The sequence below is a fragment of the Myiozetetes cayanensis genome, unplaced genomic scaffold (genome assembly GCF_022539395.1).
Source record: "Myiozetetes cayanensis isolate MyiCay16 unplaced genomic scaffold, myiCay2020 scf4, whole genome shotgun sequence".
Taxonomy (NCBI): domain Eukaryota; kingdom Metazoa; phylum Chordata; class Aves; order Passeriformes; family Tyrannidae; genus Myiozetetes; species Myiozetetes cayanensis.
Window position 1 is genome coordinate 60675703 of NW_026087631.1, and position 23159 is coordinate 60698861.

The following is a 23159-nucleotide window of genomic DNA, read 5'->3' on the forward strand; positions in this document are numbered from 1 at the left end:
ACTTGACTAACTGTAGTACTGGTTAGTCAAGGAAACCCTGTGGTTACAGCTTCAAGACTCGGGAAATACAAACATCAGAACAACAAAAAAAAATCCTTCAGTCAACAAATCTTAGATAGCCTAGTTTTGAAAATGGAAAATGATGTCTTATAACTAATAAGAATGATAAAATGCAGAATGTATCATCCCATAAACATCTTCAACATTCGAAAAAAAGATATCTGCAATGGCTGGATGCTTTTTTGGAGCATGAAGCCCTGGAAGCCTGACATAAAAATCCTGAAAATAATTTTACCATGCAACTGATGTGGCCAGTTTTGTGACTATATGACAATTACAAAAGATAATCACCAGTAATGATTTAAAAGCTCTTTGGTACTTCTGCTGTGGCAAAAGCACTAAGTTCTTCAAAGGAAATCAATCTGAAAAGTCTTTGGCAATATCTACTGCGTATACACAGTAGCTTGGGAAATACTGGGAGAAGATTGTGAAAACAGTTATGTGAAGTCAGGCAAGTAAAAAAATCAAAAATGTTAACAGAAAGAGAAACACTCCAAATTTACATTGTTCATTGTCACTGTGAATGAGGTTTGAAAGATTCAGTGGCTGTTATTGATAGTACACCTTTGCAATTATTTTCAGGTGACTTGACTGTCTTGCAATACTGACTTAAACTGCAAGCCAATTAAAAAATTATCTGTAAAATTTTAAAGACATGTTCTTTTTGCCATCAGGATGAAAATGTTCATATTCTTAAACAATTAATAATATATGAACATATTACTGATTATTCTTGATATTAGTCTCATTTAAAACTCTATTGTTTTAAATAAAAAATATTACTTGAAGAATACATAATTTTTACTTTATTTTTAAACTAAGTATTATACTAACTTCAGACTCACACTTCTTTTAAAATACACTCCAGTTCTAGAAAATTTTACTTTTAATATGTTAAAAGCTTAATGACATGTGGTAACCTCAATGTGGTAAAACTCAAACACACAGAAAGGTGGCAGCCAAAGCGATGATAACAGTACTTCCCTGTGTACTATTCCACCTGCGTTCCTTCTGAGATGGGCAGTCCCAGCTCACGCACAGCTCTGGGATGGTTCCTAAACAGCGTCACCCCTAAGAGTATGTTCTCACTTGTGTGTTTCCCTTTGTATCCTATAAGCAGAGCTGTTGCTGTAGGTAAACTACAGTAAACTACACCAAACAATTTTTCTGTTAGGCTATTCTCCCTCTGGGTTAGCTCACTAGGCAACTACACACACAGGTTTGTTGGTACTGTGAACATAACACAGTACTCTGAGGTGAGTTAACAGCATTGTCTCTAAATGAAAAACTGAAGACTGAAACATAGTTTTCTATAACAGAAATATACCCCTGTGTTTAACAGGCAAAGTGAATAATAACCAAAGCAAATTTCCCAGCAAGCAAAAGCTAATTACCTCCACTGACACTGTCCAGAGCACTTGGGCAACACCCCGACAGGAGTAAACAACGCAGAGAGGGCATTTTACAAGGTCAGCAAGAAAAGATTAAAATGATTTGTGGAATAGGAATGGAAAATTTACCCCCTAAGATGAAACCATGAAGTTGGTAAGGTCATAAAACTACAGACTGGTGTCAAGAACTAAAAGAATTCTCCTGGACCTTTGCATATAAAGACGGTTCAAGACTACAGTAGTGAGGGTAAAATTTCAGTTCCCTGGCCCACACTTCAGGTAAAAATATTCAGTTTTAGAGTGTGGATAGAGCTGACCCAGAATGGGAAGAGCAGTCTCAGAGGGGTCAGTAGAGGCTGGAGGCAGGAAAAAAAGGAAAAGTTAATAATTTCTAGTAAATGGGACCACGAATGGTTAGAGATGTTTCACACTAGGGAGAGGGACTGGCAGTGATTATGTTGACTGTGAGAAGCTTTGAGGGGATGCACTACGGAAAACAGATAATGTATATAAAGAAAAAAAAACCTGAGTCAAAGCAGTAAGTATTCACAGCTCCTACATATTATAGAGTATGTATAGCCTTCACAAAAATGTTACTTCTGAGGGCTAAAATATTTTCCTGCAACATTCCAGAGCCTGAGCAGTCACTAAATCTCACTATTATTTTTTGAGTCTACCAAACTGTGAGGTTGCACATTATGTAATGAAATAATGAGAGCATATATAAAGAATGTCTCTTGAAAGTATTATTCCCCTCTATCCTCTTTCACTCTGCTGCAAGAGAGTTAAGGAACATTCAGATTTCTCTCCATCACTGCCTTCTTGTATTCCAGAACTAACATTTCATATGTCTGTGAGCTCATGCTGTACAAAAGCATTGTTTTCTTATTTTGTGCATTTCAGTTGAAACTTCAGCTAATATTGTACAAACCATATCTACCTTTATATATATATATATACACACACATATATATATATTAAAAAGCCTCAAGATAACCTTTTGTTATTAGCAAATTTTATTAAAAAGGTCATAATTGGTTGCAAGACTGGAATGGTATCAAGTTTCACCATTTTCAAAAAAATTCCAAGAATGTTCATATTTTTGACATAAACAGGAATCATCATGCACTCCTAGAGCACTTAGGTCAATGGGACTATAATCTCTCCTTGCTAATGCAAAATGAAGAATAAATTAGAAGGACCATATTTTACAAAGATGTTTTAATTTTTTTGCCCTCCTTCAGGACGTCTTACTGCTTCTCAATCAGACATTGTTTCCTTTGAAAACAACCTGTTCTCCCTAAAACCAATTAAGTTTTAAGGTTAAGTACCATGCAGCTGTCTTTGAAAATATAAAGTGTATTTTCAGATAATGTATGATAATGTATCAGATTTTTAAAGTTCATTGGTAAAGCTCCTCCTGCCATGCAGAAAAGAGGAAATAAGAATGTGCTTCCCTATCAATTATGCACTGTTGGAATAAACATTTTCCATTTTTCTTTCTTTTCACTTCATGTACAGATACTCGCTCCTCTCCGATTGTTCTTGACTCTCCACTTGCTTATATATTTGCTCCAAAATGTCAGAAATGACTATTCAGTTAACTGCAGCTATCACACTTTCAGGCTAAGTTCACTAAATAGATGTCCACTCCCATGGCTATTAGTGCACACTATTTAAATGAAAACTTTGACCAACAAATCCGTTTTGCAGACTGTATCTATCTACTTCCATCCTATATAAAACTACCCTGAGAGGGCGGAAATCTCTACTGAACAACACTGACATACAGCTAATATTCATACTACCCTGTGGTGAGTGTGCAGGCAACACCACACCCGTAAACTGGAAAAATCAAAAGTGATCTTGCAAATAACCACTAGGAAAAAATACTGCTGATTCCAGATAAATACTGAAAATGGAAAGGAAACACGCTAATCCCTAGCCTTTCACACACCTCTAACCACTGAAGCAAGAATTCATAGGCATTTGATGTTTCCTTCGCAAGATGTTTCCTTTAAAGAGTTTGTTACAATTATGATGAAGTTCTGTAATTCCAAGGTGAAGCTGCTGATGTTCTGACAGTTGTCTGGAAATCAGATGCAAGTAGGAGAGTGTAGGCTTCACTCTCAGCTATCCTTTTGTAGAATGGTAGGCTTTCCTCCTGTAGACTGCCTACAGTCAAAAATCCTTAAATCAATAGAAACGAGTGCAAAAGTAACCCACTGTCTCCTACTATGCCACTGGCAAGGCCAGGAAACAGATGAAATGTCCCAGCACTTTAGCAGAAGACAATAAACAGCAATAGTGGGAAGCCAAGAGCTTAGGTGGGACTTGCTTCACCAAACTTAACATGTCTACACCTCTAATCTTTACAGGTCTATCCTTTAAATGTTCACAAACTTTCAACTCCCTTTACAGCTAATGGAAAGAAATAAGCATTTTACAGTGGCCTTCACCTAACCTATTTTAGAGGTCTATTTTGGGATGAGATAAAATCACATTCTGAACGTGTTTATTTTTCTCTGTGGATTAGAAAAGGAGCCTAGGGTGGCTGGATCAGCTGTAGACATCTATATTTGGTCAGGTGAATCCCTACAGCCTCCAGTGGCCAAAATAACCATATAAAAAACCCCAGAAAACTAATGAGGATCTATACTATGGCATGTTGTGCTACTTACATAAAACTCTCCTGGTCAAGGATAAACGAACCTGGGAGTCATATTGAATACTCTTACTGAAGAAAAAATAAAGCAGATACAAACTTGTCTGCCTAACAAATCTTTAAAATCTTAGCTTCAAAGATCAGGTCTAGCTCTGGAGATACTTAAAAACTGAGTAGGGATAAACCAGAAACAAACCTATGTTTACCCTTATTACTTACCCTTTTCCTAACCCACAGGCTAATAAATAATTCCTCAGAATCTGTTCTGAAGCTATACAATAAAAAATTGAAAGCAAGAGCTGCTGCTCTAACAAAATATTTTTGGTTAGGGAAAGAAAAACTTAAACAAACCTTCTCTCTCTCCTATGTGCAAGCTTTGCTTCAGTGGCCGTGACGGTATGTGATGGGCTGTGTTTGAACAGCGCTGCTTGGGTTTGCTGCACTGGGCTGTCCAGACAGTCAGATAAGTGGCATGTCAGCAGGGAAGACAGCAAACATGTAAAGTGACATTCTGACTGTGGTCCTGACCAGTAAGGACTGGTCACCCCAGCAGTGGCTAAATAGGGCTTTTCTGACTGAACTGAGTACTTAACTGTAATATTTATAAATGCCAGCATTTTGTAAAAAAAAAAAAACAAACCCAGTCTGTCAAAATCAGTGCAAGGATGCATGCAATCAGTTTACCTAACACATCTATTCTGTCTTTTCTCCTGTAAACTCCTACATATTCGTGACAAAGAACTGCTTGTGCAATGCAGTATCTTTTAAACATGTAGGAGCTTAAAACGTAACTAAGCAATACTACTGTAAAAAAGAGCAATTGCTTTCCAAATTAACATCTCTGTTACCTAAGCATATAGTTATACAACATTTATATTTGAGAGTAGCTTCAAACTTGTGCTGATTGAGGGATCAAATCTCAATGTGCCTTTCAGGTTAATCTTTTGTTGTTCTGGAACCTGCACAACATTAAGTCCTTCTGACTTTAGTGATATGTCTTCCCAGAAGAGAAAGGGAATGTACAAAGTTACTTCAGAAAAAACTGCATTTACTGCATAGAATGTCTATGTCTTTGAATAAAACATGCAAATGTTCAGATGCTAACAGCTGGAGACAGCTTCCCACTGCCACAAGACCTTTCAACGATTGTTCCCCATCCCTCTTTGCTTATCACCACTTTTAAACAATTTCTATTATTAGAAAAGATATTAAAGCAGTAGCTTTTCCATTTTATAATAAAAGTGTGGAACCATTTAGAAAGTTCAGGTATTTAGACTACTGTACAGTAGATACAAATCTAGTCTTTGTACAAATTTTCATGGATATGTTTTACATGGCTTACAGTTTTCATGGGCCAGAAACTTAGCTGCCACTTTTTGTGAAATACATCCTAGCAAGAATGCATACACTACTTGTGAAAAGAGAGGGAAATGTCTCAGAATACACAAAAACCCGTCATGGTGAGCTGCAGAAAAGATCCATATGCATTGCCATCTATAGCCAGCAGAGTGACTCCTGCCTGTCTTCAAGCTCTCAGAGCTTTAAAAGAAAACACTTCCTCCCTCTCATACCCTCATACTCTCTAAAGTTCAGAAACAGGCCTAATTAGGAAGTGTTTCAACATGTTGATGCCCAAATGTACAGATACTTTCTCTCCAATTCTACACCACTGGAATTTATTCTAATCTGAAGCTAAAGGCAATCTTACCAGCAGAAATACTACACTACCATTTCTACACAATAATCAAAGACCATTCAAAAGGGTGGTTGAAATGAAGAATGGGCAGTAAAATCCACCAATAAAGTTAGCATAGTAAGGAAATGCTTCTGTGTATAGATAGTTCTTTCCTCCTCCTGCAGTTACCTTGATTTCTCTGCAGACAATCTTCGTGAAACATCCCATTAACTGTCTGCTACCCTCCATGAGCTACAGAAGTTCTGCTTTAAGGATCACAGAAAGACAATGCTGCTCAGAGACAATATTAATTCCCACCGCACACTCTGTAATCTCTTTTCAGTGGTGTCTTAAGAGCACAGCAGTGATACAAAAGCCATCAACTTGGCTTGCCTCTCTGGAAGAGGCTGGTCTGCCTCCCAGAAGCACCAGAAGAAGGGAAGAATAAAACTGTGTGACTCTTACAAAACTGCTGTATTTTTAATTAAAAACAAAAAACCAAGCAAACCTCAAAACAAAAACAACAAAAAAACCTCCCAATCCAGATCTAGAAGTATGCCTTTTCCAAATGTCTGTCTCGCTGAGTAACAAATGTTGACCAGTTTGCTTCCATCCTATTTCCTCTTTCAGGTAAAAAGATGGTTAACACTTATACACTTATATTTTGATACTATGCATGGTCTGATTTAAAAAGAGGCTACTCACAATGAAAATATACTAATAATATATTTTAAATCTGCTGTAAACCCCAAAATGCAAAAATCTTCAGGTTTGAGATTCCCCTGGAGCTTTTCCAAGGAAAAGAGCCAACTACAATAAATAAGGTGGGAGGTTAGGGAATATCTACAATGCAGTGACTTGCTATCATTAGATTTAAAATACTCGTGAGAATACAGTAGTGGAGGAAAGAACACTAATGTTTTTCCCTTGTGAAACGTGACTTAGAAAATGTGTGGAAACATTCACTAGAAAAGGGACCAGAAAGGAATAAAATTTACAATTTTCTATGTAGAAACCAAAAATATCTTAAAATAATTTTCAGAGGCAAATAATTTAAAGCAGGATCTCAATATAGAAAATATGGATACAATGCTTTCAAGGTACTCTTATAAAATGTATTATTAGAAGTGCACTGAGCCACTCAACAATACTTTCCTCTTTTGATGAACAAAGAAGTAACTTAATCAAAGTGGAAATCTGTTTTCCTTGAAAGTGCAATGTAGGGCATTTTTAAGCACCTGGTCTGTTAAAATTATAACCACATTTTCATCACCATATATCACAAAACTAAGGCAGACAACCTTCACACACACCCCCACTCACTGTTACAGGGACAAAACACTCACGGTTTATTACTCTTGCATACCTCAAACCTCTAGTGACAGTTCCCCTAAAACAAAGTACACGGTGCTCCAGGATACATGAAGGGAAGGACCACATTGCCATCACATATATGAAGCAGAGAATAAAAATTGACAAGTTACCTCAATGTAGAAGAAAATACATTTCTGTGATTCACCTCTTATACTAGATTTTTTTTTTTTTTTACTTTAATAAACACAAAAATTTACTGGACCTTAAATATTGTATTTACTTCCCTGTTGTGTAAAATACATATTTGCCTTTTAAATAAGACAAATGGCTCTAAAAAAATGCCCAGAAGTAGAAGAATGATCTCTTTCAGAAGTTAAAAGAATTTATTTTTCTTAAATTTAAAAGCTTTAAATCTCAGTGAAATGGGCCACAGTGGAAAAGCCCTTTACAAAATTACTGCACCTTATAAATAGTAAATGATATTGTCTGAGGTCAAGGAAAGAAATACTGCAATCCTATATGAACTGTGCACAAGGGATGCTGGAAGGTTCATATTCCTTATTCTTCCTTTCCTTTTTACTCTTTCATCTAAAAAAAAAAGCTTTATTTATAGCTTTTTCTCAAAAGACCTTCCTGAAACATCCCTTAGAGGTATTTTCAGAAGTATTTGATAATTTAACTTTTGCTTATATTTGAGAAACTAAGAAAATATTGAAGAATCCTACAGACACAAATAGGATTCCCAAAACAACCACAGATCCATGTTTCTGGACTCTTTCTTACCTACAAAAATCTGTGGGATATTTTTAAAACTTGCACATTTCATTTTTGTAATGTACACCAACTCATCATCCTGGTTCACTTTCAAATTGGTTTATTACTTAAATTTTCATTTAAAATCAGCAATTTCTGTAACAGTACAAGTTTTTTTTTGGGGGGGGGGGTTTGGTTTTGTTTTTGTTTTGTTTTTTCTTTTCTTTTTCTTTTTCAGTGCTCACTCACTCTTGCTTGCCAGTAACGGGGTGTAATACTTCTCCTTTCCATATGGGGAAAATGACTGCTCTACTGCTGCCAAGATCAATCTTGTCTGTAATAAGGATAACTACTGGGTGATCTTTTGGAACTAGCCAAATGAATGACAGATATGTGAGAGTGATTCAAGTGCCTATCCACAGCTATTTTAAATTAAACTGACACTGGGGGAAATGTTGTGTACCCAATTCTTTTTCCCATACACTAGGTATTTTTAACTGGTTCCCATGAAGATCTCATACTTGCATAACCAAACCAAGAATTAGGAATTAAGCCTCTGTGACTTTCATCTGGTAATGAAATCTCCCTTCCTTCCCAGAGTGCAGTTACAGATATTCCAAAGATGAGAACTCATTCCAAAGCAGCTACAGGTCTTCCTACCTCTCATACTACCTGAGGAAAAGCAAGGGAAACAGCCTCCGAGTTTCTGGACAAGAACTCTGTACCCCCATGTTCCGGCACTGTTATTTTCTTACATCTATTTAAGTCTGCCCATCCATGTAAATGGAGTAAAGAAATGCTCAGTATGCAATTATATCAGACAAAATAAGCCTCTAATGCTCCAACTGAGAAAGTTTAATATAAGTATTTCACTGTGAACATTTGAGGTGAGAGCAGAAGAACCATTCACAGACAATACTGTCAAGACAGAAGGAAAAGAGAGAGAAAAACTATAAAAAAGCTGCACATGCGTAACAGGATTTTTTCAAGATCAGTTAAAAAGAGAGGAATTCTGTACTCTTTAGTACATACAACCATTGTCACAGTACACAGCCTTCATAATTTTCCAGTGCACCTGTACACACAACCACAAGTGAGGCTCAGGTACTGCATGCAGACCATCAGGTTCCTTATGAGAGTGGGAGAGGCAGGAGCTCCCATCCCTGATCTAATTTTGATCTAATCTGCAACCAGTAAATGACCTTGCCAGTAACCTGCACCACAGGTGATTTCTCTCCTTGATAAACTCATGGAAGAAGAATCCACTGAGTGCTATGAACGCTAAAATTCTAATGTCTGCATTAAGGTATCTCTAAGACACCAATCACTGGAGGCAGAAAAGATGGTCAGAGAAACACCATTTTGTGTTTGCCCTATTCACACCTCCCCCTTCTGCTGGCCAGAGACAGAACCCATGGTCTGCACCTCTTCTGACACTTCTTCAGTTTTGCTTCAGGAAGTATTTCTATTATAAGCTGAATTTTCAAGCTTCCTCCAATGCCTATGAGGTGGGATGGCATTCAGTAGCGGACACAACAACACAGTTGTTTAGTCACAGATTGTGGCTATAAAAAAAAAGAAAAACTAATACAAGAGAAGAAAATCAAATTATTATTATGTACTGGGCCACATCAGCAGACGCTAATCAGACTGTTAGTCCATTAGTAAAACCACAAGGTTTCACTCCAGCAGCTCTGAAACAGTAATGGATTTTCCCATGAAAACTTGAAAGAAAAGGTGAAAAAAGGTTTGTGTGGTATGATGGAAAGGAATGCCAGACACAGCTTTGGTCAAACATTCCCATTAAATATTTTCTCATTACCCACTAGGTTCACTCACAGGCCAATTTCACTGGCTATTTACCAAGGAGGTTTAAGATAATGTTTACTGCTCTATTATGTTTTTCAATTTTCTAAGCTTACTGGCATTTCCTTTAAAAAAAATCCTAATGAAATTAAAAAGTAACACATAAATAGTTTTATGCTTTCTCTTCAGAGTAGATTTTCTGTTACTCTGATTATATACATTCTGCCACTAAAGTGGTATATAAATGTCCTCCAAAAGTATTATTACTTTTATTTTATACTTAAATTACTAAATACATCTTTTATCTCTAGCAATTTGGACTAAATCCAACTGAAATCACAGAAATTATTTTCATGAGGAATGAGAGCAGATCAAGCTTTTTGGAGAGATCAATTCTGGTGTATTTGTGCTTTTGCTACATGTATCAGCATAGCATAACTTCATTTCTGCAGTGCCTAAAAAGCTCAAAATAGAAAGATTAAAACTATATATTTCAGAACTAGGTAACATGCAAAATGTAAAGAAGTGGGATACTTAGTTGCAGAAAACAAACTGAAGGCTGACATAACATTATCTGTTTATCTTTAATTACTCTAACGCTAAATGCTATCTGCATTTTTGAGAGTATAAAGAAGAAATGGAAACTAGGCAAGCAGTCCATAGAAAGCAAGCAATTACTGCACTGCTGAAAAAATGCTTTGATAAACTAGACAAAAGATATTAATCTACCAATTTACAGTCCAATGATCTTTCCAAAAAACAGCGTTTACTGCTTACAAAACATAAAAGCCAGCTTCTTGAAAATTCATTTGCTTTTAGCATGCCTTTATGTGTTTGTATTTCATCAAACACAGCAATTTGAGAAGAAGAAGAAATGAACACTAATGAAAAAGCCCAAAAGATACAAACAGTAGAAAGACCTTGAAAAAATATACTGCTTCTATTTTGTAACACCACTTATACTAATTTTTCTTCTTTTAGATTCAGGTTTATGCACTAAACTGTGTTTTTCTTAGCTATGTACTGTTTAAGTTGTAAGCCAGACAAACTGATTGTACAGATATTATTAGTGCTGACTCACTGAAAATTACCTCATAAAAGCAGTATTTATAAGTCTCAATTCTTCACCATTATTATTTTGACTATTTTTATTTTCGTTATATGCAAAGCAGAAGAACGACAGTCTTAAATTTTATAACTACAAATGAAGAAAACCAGCAGCACTAAAACTCTATACACTAAAGTAATTTACTACAGTCTTAAAAAGTACCATATAAATATCAGCACCTATATAAATTTATAGCATAAAATTATGAACCTGCTGAGATTTGTATACATACTTAAAATTTTACTATGTGAGTGGTCCCAGTGAAGGTGTTTACTGACAGTTTCCTACTGTTGGGTCTCAATTCCATGTCACTTCTGCATTTTGAAGCAAAGAACAAAAATTTATGTCTCAATTCTGAGAGAAACTGATAGCAAAAGAATCTTTACTTGAGTCTCCTGTAGCACTACCTACCTAAGCAGGTAAACAGACCTTCTAATTTTGAGAATTAGAAGACGAAATTAGCAAAACATGCAGATTGGTGACCAATATTTCTCACTATTCTCACTAAGTTGGAGATACAAGATCTATCATTGAAAAGCTCCTCATTCTTGCAGTCTTAATGCTCAAGTGATGTTCCCTTGTACTGTTACTGACTTGACCATCACTAAAAGGAGATGCCATCATGAACACCTCCAGACACTCAGCTCTAAGGAGTTCAAATTCATTGTGAATGCAATTATAAATTATTTTGTTGCCTGTGCCCAAGGACAGAAGAGCTCCTACAAAGGTCTACTTCTTGCACTTCTTCTTATGTAGCTGTTTGCCTTTTCTCAGTCATAAAATTTCAGAGGAGATGCCGAGGCACTCATTTTCTCTCAGAAAATGGTTATAAACAGTTACTTATAAAACTTGTACCAGAAAATAAAAATCCTCAAGAAATTCTCATATGTTAAATTGAGGTCTACTATGTTCCATAGGAGAAAAATTTAAAACCCAATTTATGCTATTTTTAGAGAAATTCTTTAGTACCAAATAAAACTTCTAACGTCATATAAACCCCTCTGTATTTAGATTTGATAAGAATTCTGCATTTTTTATTTGCAAGACTACTGCCACAGAAATGATAGGTATTAACAAATCCATCTGTAACCAGATTTTGCTTTAGGATGAACTAAAGGAAAAAAATGGGATTTGAAAAGAAAAGGAAATACAAATGTAGATTCTGTATAAATGACTCTCAGCAGAAGAAGGTCTGGTCAGCTGTGCTAGGAAAGACTACTGTGCTGTGTTAAAAAAAGTGTAGGAGAAAACAATATCTTGAAACAAAGTGACAAAGCTGTTAATCTGACAGACTGCAACAACTAATGGGATGCAAGCATATGTTGCCATACTTATCAGTGGCAATTCTGTTTTAATTTCTGCCACTCCTGTTCCTTATAATCTATAAACTTCTTGCATACATCACACAAGTGAAAAGACCTCTTTTCAACTATAGTATTAAGCTTTTCCCTTCTGTACAAGGTAATAGATAGTTCAAGCCATAGACAGATGCCTTCTGTGTTACAGATTCACAATTTTGTAGTTTATATTACTGGTGAGATGGTATTTTTGATGGAGAGATTCCTAATGATAACTTCCTTTTGTCACTAAATTGTTCCATTTACACAAGCTAGAGTTCATTGAAAGACGTTCTACAGCAACCACAAATCTAGTTTCAGGGACAAGTAGGAGTTTTGTCATATTAAGGCATTTCATCATGATAACTTGGAATAAACAACAAAAATATCCAAATACTTTAGGATTTGTGCCTGACTTTACAGATCGAGAAGGGTTCACAGAAATCCTTGAGAAACACAATGGTAACATCAAAGCAAGGAAGTTCTATTGCTAAAACATCTTGTCATAGGATTTTTTTTTTTAATTGAAAAAAGAATAGCACCTATTCAATTTAGCCTAGCCCTATCTCTTACTAATGGAATAGGAAAATGACAATAATGTTAGTAGATACTTACCTGTATTAGAGGAAAATAAGCATATGAATATGATTTAATTTCATACTTTGAACAGATGACAAAAGAAAACTAAAATACATACTGCATCTGTAACTTCTATCTCGTACAACTTCTGGAATGTCTCACGATAGAAGAAAAAGAGCTTCCCACTGCCACCACCTTTCTTAACAGAAGTGCCTGTGACAAGTATTTTATCATCTGGGCTGAAACAACAATCTGTCCTGTTGAAGAAAACATCACAAGGATATAATTAACATATAGAGAACTTATATATGAATTGCATTCCTTAAGAGCAATCCTTTCTATTTGTTAATCCTTTCAAGATAAGACTTTTAAGTAATCTTTTGTCAGCTGTCATCTATTACTATAGTTATCAGGTATCTATTGCTGTAGTAATCAGTTATAGTTATCTATTACAATTGCTATTACAGCTGTGCACAGGATGTGCAAAATTGGCAGATTCAGTAAAAATCCTCCTCCCAACAAAGTTCTCCTCCACTCTAAAGTCTTGTAAGCTTTTCATTATGAGAAACAAAAGACCAAAAAAAAACACTTTCAAATCGAGTTATCATCACTAAGTTAAAAAACATATCAGTCATGAAATCTGTTTTTGCTGATGATCCATTCTTCAGTTATGCAAGGTGGTATGTTTATACATTGGCCAAAAATGTTTGTCATTTACTTTTCTACTACGTTACAAATTACAGTCAAGAGTGAGCTGCTCATGACTTGCCTTTTTAAAATCTTATTTCATAATTATAAACTGTCCTGAGGGTTGGATTTGGCGGTGTTACAGCTACAGAAATGCAGGTCATACCAAAGGAAATATTAAAAGTAATACTTAGCCCTATGCAGTTAAATCAAGTATTTTAGTACCAAAGAACACAGCCATCAGCACTTCTGACACCATAACCTGAATTCATACCAGGTACCTTCATGTTATGTCTACTTTTTCATCCAGCTCTTTTTTAATAATCATAGACTAAATAAGAATGAGGTTTACATCTATATCTCATTACACACACATAAGGCAATGAATGGGTCTCCTCCTAAAAAGTTGCTAATCTAATTAAACATAAGACATATTAGACTGAAAAATGGTATAAAACAAGCAAAGTTAGCTACGAAATACCACAAAAATGATGAGAGCTTTTAAAGCAATGTGAATCTCTAAAATAGCCAAGAGCTGACACTGCACAGTCCTCCCTGTGCAGTCCTTTCTGCACAGTTCTGCACCTAGAGGCAACTGAGGAGTACTCCAGAAGAACCCCATTCAGCAAAAATACTGCTATTTCTACTAGTTGGAATAAATTAGAGTACTTACATTGGAAAGAAGCTGGGCAGTCCATCTGCTGAATTAAGAGGCTTTTTAAATTGCCTAATATCCCATATCTTTAAGGTATCATCTCCTATGAAACAAAAGAGACAAAGGTTAGCAATAAAGAATTAAAGTCAAGAATTTAGGCACATCAGAAAATTTCATCCTTTAATTCAGACAGAAGGAGAACAGAATGATAGAATAGCAGCATTCTAAACAGGAATGGTTTGGAAGATTTTTGTCCCTAAATTACTATCACAGTGCAAGGATAAGAAAGTTCGAAGTGCTACACTAGTATATCAGAAACTTCTCCTCATTGCCTTAACTCCATCATGGTAATCCCTCCTACTAAGAATCACTATCCACAGTGGAATCAATGGTCTAGATCAAGAACTAAACAAGTTTAGTTTATGAAAGTTTTATGTGTCTGGTTTCTACCTGTCATGAAAAAGGGATTAGGAAAGATGGAAAGCTCATAAAGTCTTCCCCCTTCTTTAGCAGGCAAACAGCAACAAAGTTCTACCTGAGGATGGTGAAGAGGCCCTGGTATCAGCAAGAAATCCTTGGGGTGAAGGGAAGCAAGGGAAACCACACTTGCTTTAATGAAACCTTTTCACCACACAACCTTTAGCCATAAAAGCTAAGATGGAGGTTACAGCAAGACATTTATAGCAATTCTCATCTGTGTTTGATAAACACGGTGTGATTGTAGGCCAGTAAAAGTTAGGCTGTTTATCCCTTTTCGAAAAGTTATGACATATTAACAAAGTGAGAACAGAGAGAAAAAAAAGAGATTAGTTAGTTATTCTCAGAGAGATCTACATCTCTGCTGTTATTCTTCTTGGATACATCTTTCCAGCATGAGACAAGCTACAGAATTTGAGCTTTGAAGCACCTAGACATCTCCTAGCATTTGACATCAGTGCCCCAGCACCTTCAAGGGTGAAAAGAAGGACATTAAAACAACAATTATCTTTTAAAATATCCAGAGATTGATTCTAGACTAAAAGTTACAAAATCTTATCTTTCCAACCTAGGAGGAAAAGGAGGCAAGACCTGCCTCCTTCCAAAGCACAAATCTTGCAGGGAAATAATTTGATTGTCTACAAGTATGTTGTGCATTCATAGCCTTGGAAATGTTTTTTAAAAAAGTAACACGCTGTAACAAAAGAAATCAAGGTCAGTAGTGCCCTTTACAGAGAAAGCAGTAATGTGTGGCCTCATACATCATGTATGTTTATATTAAAGACTAGGATAACTCCTTACTACAAAATATTTTTAAGAAGTGGACAACTTAAATAAATGATGTCTAGAGCAGAGTAGAAGCTAAAAAATTACAACAAAGAAAAATGTTGAGTCCCTATTTTGGGAATATCTGTTTTCTTATTGTTTCTCTGTAGACTCCATCCTAAGCACTCCAAAGTATTTAGTCTTGTAAAATCCACCCTCCCTTCTCCCTCCCACCCCCAACAAAAAAACCCCACTTATGGCCAAGATGCTACATCTAAAGCATCAGTACTTTGTAAGTGTATGCAAAGGACACCATTTGTCCACTTTGCAAAACTCCTGGATGGGGACAGTTATACAGTTAGCAGCCAAAGCTGTTCTGTTTCCAGTGGAATGAGCCTTGACATGATCTTCAAGTCGTAGTCCTCCCATATTTCAGCAGGAGAGATGCAGTCAGACATGGAGCAGCTACAGCTCTTCTGCTATCAAGAAAATGTAATGGCCTGGTAAAAAAATTAGAAGACTCTAGTAGGACTCAAAGTTGTGGTTGTTTTCAAGTCAACGCTGTATTTAACTGTGCAGAAATAGACAATTAAGTATTTGGAAAGGGAGAAACGCTAGTAAAAACACTTGGCTAATGCTGTGAAACTCCTACCATCATTAAGAATTTGCCCTAATTCACTGTTCCTAATTTGGTTTTCCTAAGGAAAATTTTCTGTGTGCAAATGTGATATTGGTTACTGAATCTAATTTGTGTTCTGAGTTGGAATCACTGTTACAAAGATAACAGAGTATTAACTTTCCTCAATAGCAAGGATTTTTTCCAGTAGCATTCTACTACCAATGCTTAAAAGGCTTCTTTACTCGAGCTGTAGCACTATTGTTCTGTTTTTAATTACCTTATACATGAAAAAACCCTAGTTATCCTTAAACAAAAACGTATAAACAGAAGTTCTGTAGTTTAGTATGTAGCATTCAAAATAGTCCACTGAGATCATTCAGTATTTTTTCTTGATGGCAGACTTCTCTGAAGTCTGGCAGGATTACTTAAAGCTTTTATAGCCTTTTTAGTAGCTTTTCAAACTCTATTTTTTGCCATTTTAATAAAAAGGATACCAATAAACAGGCTCAAGTCTGACACAATTAGGTCAGACACCATTATACCAATAGTATTGAGCACTGGATTTATGAAGAGGTAACAATTAGGTCCTAGAAAAACAGTCTTTGGTGAGCCAAGATAGGCATTTTGCAAATGCCTTTTAGTCAAAATAAGGCCAGTGTACTGATACTAGAAAGATTTTATCTGATTTTTAGTTCTCTCTTCAGAAAACGCTGAGTAGGAAGACAAGCTCACGAATGTGAATGGGCCCAAAAGAAGAAAAAGTGCTGCCAGAAACTCAAAAGCTTACAGTCAGTAACACTAAAAGGGTGAGCCCTGTGATGAAAGCAAAGCTCAAGGACACAAGCTGTTCACAGAGATCACTGGGGAAAGCAAAGAAACATAGAAAATGGGAATTTAAAAAAGGAATAGGAAATACAAAGTGTAACAAGGCTTACAAGGGGGACCAGAATATGTTTATAAACTCTGACCCTTTCTGTGAAGGCTTCTACTGTGTGTGTGGAGAGAGGTACCTTACAGAACAAGGTATGTGCTTCTCTGTTCTGTACTGGTTCTGCAGGAGGAGCTGCAACAACCAAAGAATGACCTTTGGAGGGCACCAAACAGTGGGACCGCAGCCAAAGGTCTCAGGGCGGAAGTCACAAATCAAGGCTTCTGCACCTACATTTGTGACAGCTCTCACCATCACCTGCATCCATGCCAGCCTAGTCAGATCTTAAAGTGCACCATCTTCTCTAAATGCATGGAAGAGGAGGATATTGGAAGACTTTGAGAAAGCCACGTCAGCTCCAAGTGTTGCAAATAGTTGATATTGAAACATTAAAGCTAACGAATGCATTTTTGGCATCGTTGGAATGAACAGTGTTCAGATTACTTGACATAAACCCATCTGATTTTTAAAATGCTAATGTCCGTATTTACTATAAAGAGCAATATATTATTCCTCTACACAAAATAGGAAGTCACTATACATGCTGCTGCATAATCCTTGAGAAAACTGTACTCAAGGTGTATCTACATTTTAATCCAACTGCAAAATGAAATTTTTATTTTTCCTCAAAAATGCTGTGAAAAGAGAAATATGATTCAATATTAAAAACAAACAAACAAACAAACCTAAACCAGAAACAAACCCAAAACCAAATAAAAAATCTCTAAAAGAAACACCAAAACTTTTTTTTGAGCTCAGATGAAAGTGTGTATCTACATAAGCTATCTGACGGTTTTGATGTGAATTATTTTTTGTTTGGGTCTGACTGTGTTGAATTTATTTTTCCTATATAAATTTACTCATTAAAATGACAGTGAGTCCACACAGTGCCTGTACCACAGAGAACAGATGAACCCCCAAAACTAAAAGCTGTCATGAGATTCATGGAATTAAGGAAGTCCTTGTTTCATATTATGACAAAAACTAACTCCCATACATATCAGGAGTCAAGAAAAGGTTTTTTTATATTTAAAATTTTTACAATAGCTCCCCAAGTCCAGTCCTACTGCTTACCCTTTTCCCTGCTAAACAAAGAAAATGTTCTCCAAATTCGATCATTCATGGCTTCAAGCATGCAAAAATATCACTTTCTTAAGTTTCTGTCAAGTTACTACCTAATACCCAACAAGAATAAGACTGGAAACTTTCATAAGCAGCTCCTTAGGTTTTCGTTTTCCCTTGTGCCTGCAGCTGAGTTGTGCCTCAGCTCTCTCATATCCAACACAGAATCTACATCAGATGCAGGAAAGCCCATCAGGCTTTCAATGAAAGTTCCCATGCCCCAAACAACTATCCCTCTCTTTGATCCTCAGCACTTGGCAGGTGTGTTAATCTATGAATGCTGGATCCACATCTGCTTTCGTTGGTACAGATCCAAAACAATACTCATATTAAAGCCCTAACCAAACAAGTCAAAATAAGGTATGAATCCTCCTTATTCCCTAGCATAGTGCACACAGAGCTTTTTTTTTTTTTAATATGCTAGACAAAGGTAGCACTTTTATCCACACTGAGTGGTCAAATTTCCATGCAGTCTTACATTCTGCAAACAATCAATCAACATTTTATACAGCTTAGAGCAGACTGTGGCAGATAAAACATAAGTAAATGAAAGTCTGTTTAACATGACACAAAACTTGGAGACAGATAAGGAAGAACAGGCAATCAAAAGTGCCACATGCAATAAAAATATGGAAAGGTCATTTTATGTCATCTACATTTATAAATGTGAAACAGAAGAGAATTTACATAAATGGACGTTTCAAGCACTAGTGAATACTCCTCACATAAGTATTAACCTTGTTTGCTCTTATATTTAAAAGCACAATGAGGTTATCCCTAAATCTCATCATGTATGTTTATGTGAATTTTTTGGGAACACCACCACTAGCAGACAGAAGCAGCATTTTACTTAGTGCAGAATGGAAAGAGACACAGTTCACCTGCCTTCCCAGAAGGAGAAGGTTCACACGCAGTAAGAGTCTGGTTCAGTAAGGACAAGCAAAGTTGAGAGCTTTTACCTCAACCACTTAGAACCCATTCATGATGGGTAGAGTGGCAGTAGAACTCTGGATCCAGGAGCCTGAACAGCAATTAGGAAACAATCAAAGTGCCATTAGCAGTCCCTAAGCCTAGCGTCATCAAGGACAAGAGTTCCGTCAGCTTACTCTGAAAGATGGTTTCTGGGAAACAATGTTTGGAATCTATTGAAATGTGGCAAGACAGAGTGAGTGAGGCAGCATCAGCAGCAGTTACATTCCACTCACCCATATGCACTTGTGCCACTCTACCCATCACAGACGGGGGACAGGGAGGACACAAAGCAATTGCAAGCTACAGCCCTTGGCTAGGAATCACATCCCCTGCTTCAGAGGTTTTGCCATCTATGAATACCTCTATTCTGGTATTTTGTATATGTAATCTCATTCTGTCTATGTACCTACTGACCAGATGTCCTGTACATATGTTAGGCACAACGTCAGCCGACATGAATGTATACTGCCTCTCCCTAGGCCTGTTTATTTGGCCTTGAGGCAATGCTAATGCATACACAGAGCTTCTGGTTACAGCTGGTTTCCATCCAGACAGCTTGGATTGTATGCTTGCACCTGCCTGCAAAATACTGGGTGGACAAATCTCTCCATGAAATGTTGTTGTCTTCAATAGACAACATCCTATTCCAATAATTAAGTGAATGAGTCCTCAAATACATCTTTGCCTTCTCAAGACTTGTTCTGCTATCAAACATCTGTTCATAAAACTTCTATCTGAAGTCTGAAACATAAGACTTTTGTCCGAGTCCTGTGGACATTTCAAATTTTTCTGCCATTCAAGTACATCTTGGCCAGTCAATCCCAGTCATAAACTTTTGAGGTTTCTAATACAGATTAAATAAAAATTCCAAATAGGACAGAAAAGGACACTACCTAAGGAAGTTGCATGAGGAATTAAGAAATCCAGACCAGAGATATGGTTATCGAGAGCCAGTAATCTTCCCAGAAAGAGCTAACCAGTAAAACTGGACTTGTTTTCTTTATAATTCAGCCATTAATTTCCTTTTGGTGTATTATTCATGCTAGACAAGAAGACAGATCAGGAACTGTGTAATATAATCAGCATAGTTCTCTTAAAAAATTTCTTACATGCTGTAAAATGTACATTCAGGAACACAGTATTGTATGGTGTATCAAATAAAAGCAGTAAATTGCGAAACACTTCAGATTTTAATCGCTAGTGTCTCATTTCACTACCTTATCTCCATCATAAGCAATTCCTTTTAACAATGATTCAATTTATATGGCTCGTTTAAAGAACAATTTCAACTTACTGAAGCTAAAACTGCCTTATATTCAACATATCACAGGGTTCTTTCAATCACCTACCTCCCCGGCTGGCAAGGACAGTACCATCATAGGAAAATGTCAAGCATGAAGTGTCAGTGCCTGAAGCATGGGCTTGCCTGCAGTGGAACTTCGTATGTACCTGTTTGTCAAACAAACAAAACATTACAAAACAGACACTACAAGCAAAATGACTCCAAGTGGGACAAGCATTTTATAGCACTTTGTGTACTCTGACTCTATTCCCAAATTTAAACAGAAACCCCTGCCTTTATTAGGAGGTACAGCAGCTAAATACTTCAACAGCCTTTTAAAAACGTCATATACGTTTCAGAATAGGCTCTCATAATAAGGTCTTGAACGCAAAATTTAACTTCTTCATAGATTTAATTATAGAGTACACATTTAGTGCTCCCACCAGCACTGAACAAAAAGTAGTTATGCCTGGTTAAGATCAAAATACATTTTAAGACAGTTCTCAACACTCCCCTAAGCAGGTTTGTAGTTACAAAAATTAACAAAACACAATATACATACTTTTGAAAGGACTTCAAAGAAGGACTGGAGGAACTTACTTTTGCCAAACTTAATCCCTGACAAACTTCATGGCTTACATAATAGAACAACATTCAGATATTTTGAAATTTCTGTTCCATTTAGCTGCAATAAAGTTCCACAGTTGGGAATGATGTATATTTTATTTTAATTATTTCTATTTTGCTGATAATTCTAAAGAAAGGTTGAAATTACCTTCAGGTTAACATTTTATTCTTATTTATTAAACCATTATTTGGTAAAATACCTAAAAGTTCTATTAAAAAGGGATGAACCTCAAATTAAATTTTAACACTTGCAAAATCAAGATTGCCTACTTCCCAACCAAATATAAAGGTCTCAGCTAAGATACCAAGAAATCTTTCATACAGAGGAAGGGAAAATGGAAGAAAAGAGAAAAGAAAGATACAAAGACAAAGGAATTTCAGACAGGTTGATTCCTTACACGTAGGTAACTATGCTCCTCACTTACCCTCTTTTCATAACAGAAAACTAATTCATACAGCTGTAAAATTAAGCATTCAAGACTTAAAGGTTACCAGTACAACTGTATCTCATCTTCCTGTCTGTAAGATAAGGTTTAATACACGCAGAGGAGAAGGTGACAAATTAGCGACCTTAAAGTCCTTTATTTATTGCAGTGATGAGTAAAAGAGAAAAATATGCATAGTGGAGTATATTTTCAGAGGGGTGTTTGAATAGCATGCAGAAAGTCAGCCCTAGAATCCCTGAGCAGCTGCTCAGTGATTTCTATCCAAACTATGCATTAAAAGAGACACAGTTCTACAGAATACAAAAGGAGGACGTGATCACAAAATGCAGTTACACGGGCTGAATTCAGCTTGCACAGGAATCTCCAGTTACTGAACCTTCTAATTTTTGACATGCACCTTACTAGGGCTCTTTTTTATGGGCTATTTTGCAGTAAAAGAACAAAACTAGTAAAGCACCTAATGTTGTTTACCCTTCAGAATATTTGTTCTAAATTTGGTTCTAAAGCTAAAGAATCTTTTGTGATGACATTAATAATTACTGCAATCTTATTTCGATGTGCAGATTTTGCCAAATATTGAGAAGAGTCACATGAGGCATTCCCTCCACAAATGACTCTTCAACAAACAAGGGAGGACTTTGAATACCAAGTACATGCTTCTTGTAGTATTTTGGAGATAGAATATAATGGCTTACATTTAGCCTTAGTAATTGTTTTGAAATTACTCTCACTTCTAGGTAACTTTTTATACCTGGGAGTAAGTCTATGAACAGACTGCAGTTTACAACTGTATGTCTTTGGTGGGAGTGTTTGTAAATACTAAAAACCTTATTTTATGCATCCAATTACATAAAATTTTCCAAGTATGCTGTAACATACAAAGGATAAAGTGTGAATTGGTTATCAGAAAATAAATTTTCAGTAGTATTTGTTAAACTAAAATAAGCAATTAAAATTATATATTTTCTAAGAAACACCACAGACACTTGCAAAACCATCATAAATGGTTAATAATCACACATTAAAAAAAATCAGAAATATTACATTATGATATTAAGCTAGTTAGACGAACTGGAAAAACCTTGGGCTCCACAACATTCTTATCCCTTCCAGGCACATTGACATACTTACATTAAAATATGATTTTTTTCACTCTGCTGTCCAACTTAATGTGAGGATGTAGGATATTTTCCTTTAATTTCATCCTTAATCAATCTGAAATACCTCCCTTTTGTTTTGTGTTGGATACAAATTAATATACAGAAAAGATCTGAGGTCCAACTAATGCCTTTTCTTTCATATTTAATTAATAAAAAACCCAAACATCTATGGATAGCACACTACACACCAGTTCAGAAATATCGTTATTTTCCTAGGGTCAAAGATACTGATTTTATTTAGCATGAATTTATGAATTCATTAATAAAACCTAAACTGTCTCTTTCAGGAATTAAACAACTCACCTTAAACTGGCCCAAAGTTGTGTCACGGAAAGTTTAGATTGAGTATTAGGAAAAATTTTTTCACTGAAAGAGTGATCAAGCATTGGAAGAGGATGCCCAGTGAAGTGGTTGAGTCACCACCCCTGGAGGTATTCAAAAGACACGTAGATGTGGCCCTTAGGGACATGATCTAGTGGTGGACTCGGCAGAGTTAAGGTTAATGGTGGGACCTGAAGAACTTTTTAAAAGAGTCTTTCCTGACCTAAATGACTTTATGACTTATGTCACTGACTGTGGAGCAGTCTCAATTGTACTTCAACAGGTTCTTACCCTTCTCCAACACTGCTACAGAAAAAGGAAAACAGCAACATACAGATATCAAAGACTGACCTTATTTACCCCCTTAATCATAAAAACCAAAACCAATAGAATTAATTTAGCACAATTCT

At 36.1% G+C, this 23159-nt stretch overlaps 1 protein-coding gene across 1 annotated transcript in view; it reads right to left on the reverse strand.

The window, feature by feature from the left end:
- The window catches only part of WDR70 (WD repeat domain 70), a 129583-nt gene that overhangs the window by 17337 nt on the left and 89087 nt on the right, over window positions 1–23159 (reverse strand). Inside the window, exons 11-13 of the mRNA XM_050329099.1 lie at window positions 20263–20362; window positions 14049–14133; window positions 12807–12945 (exon numbers count right to left, since the gene is read on the reverse strand). Of these exons, the coding sequence (XP_050185056.1) occupies window positions 12807–12945; window positions 14049–14133; window positions 20263–20362 (324 nt within the window). The remainder of the gene's footprint in view (window positions 1–12806; window positions 12946–14048; window positions 14134–20262; window positions 20363–23159) is intronic.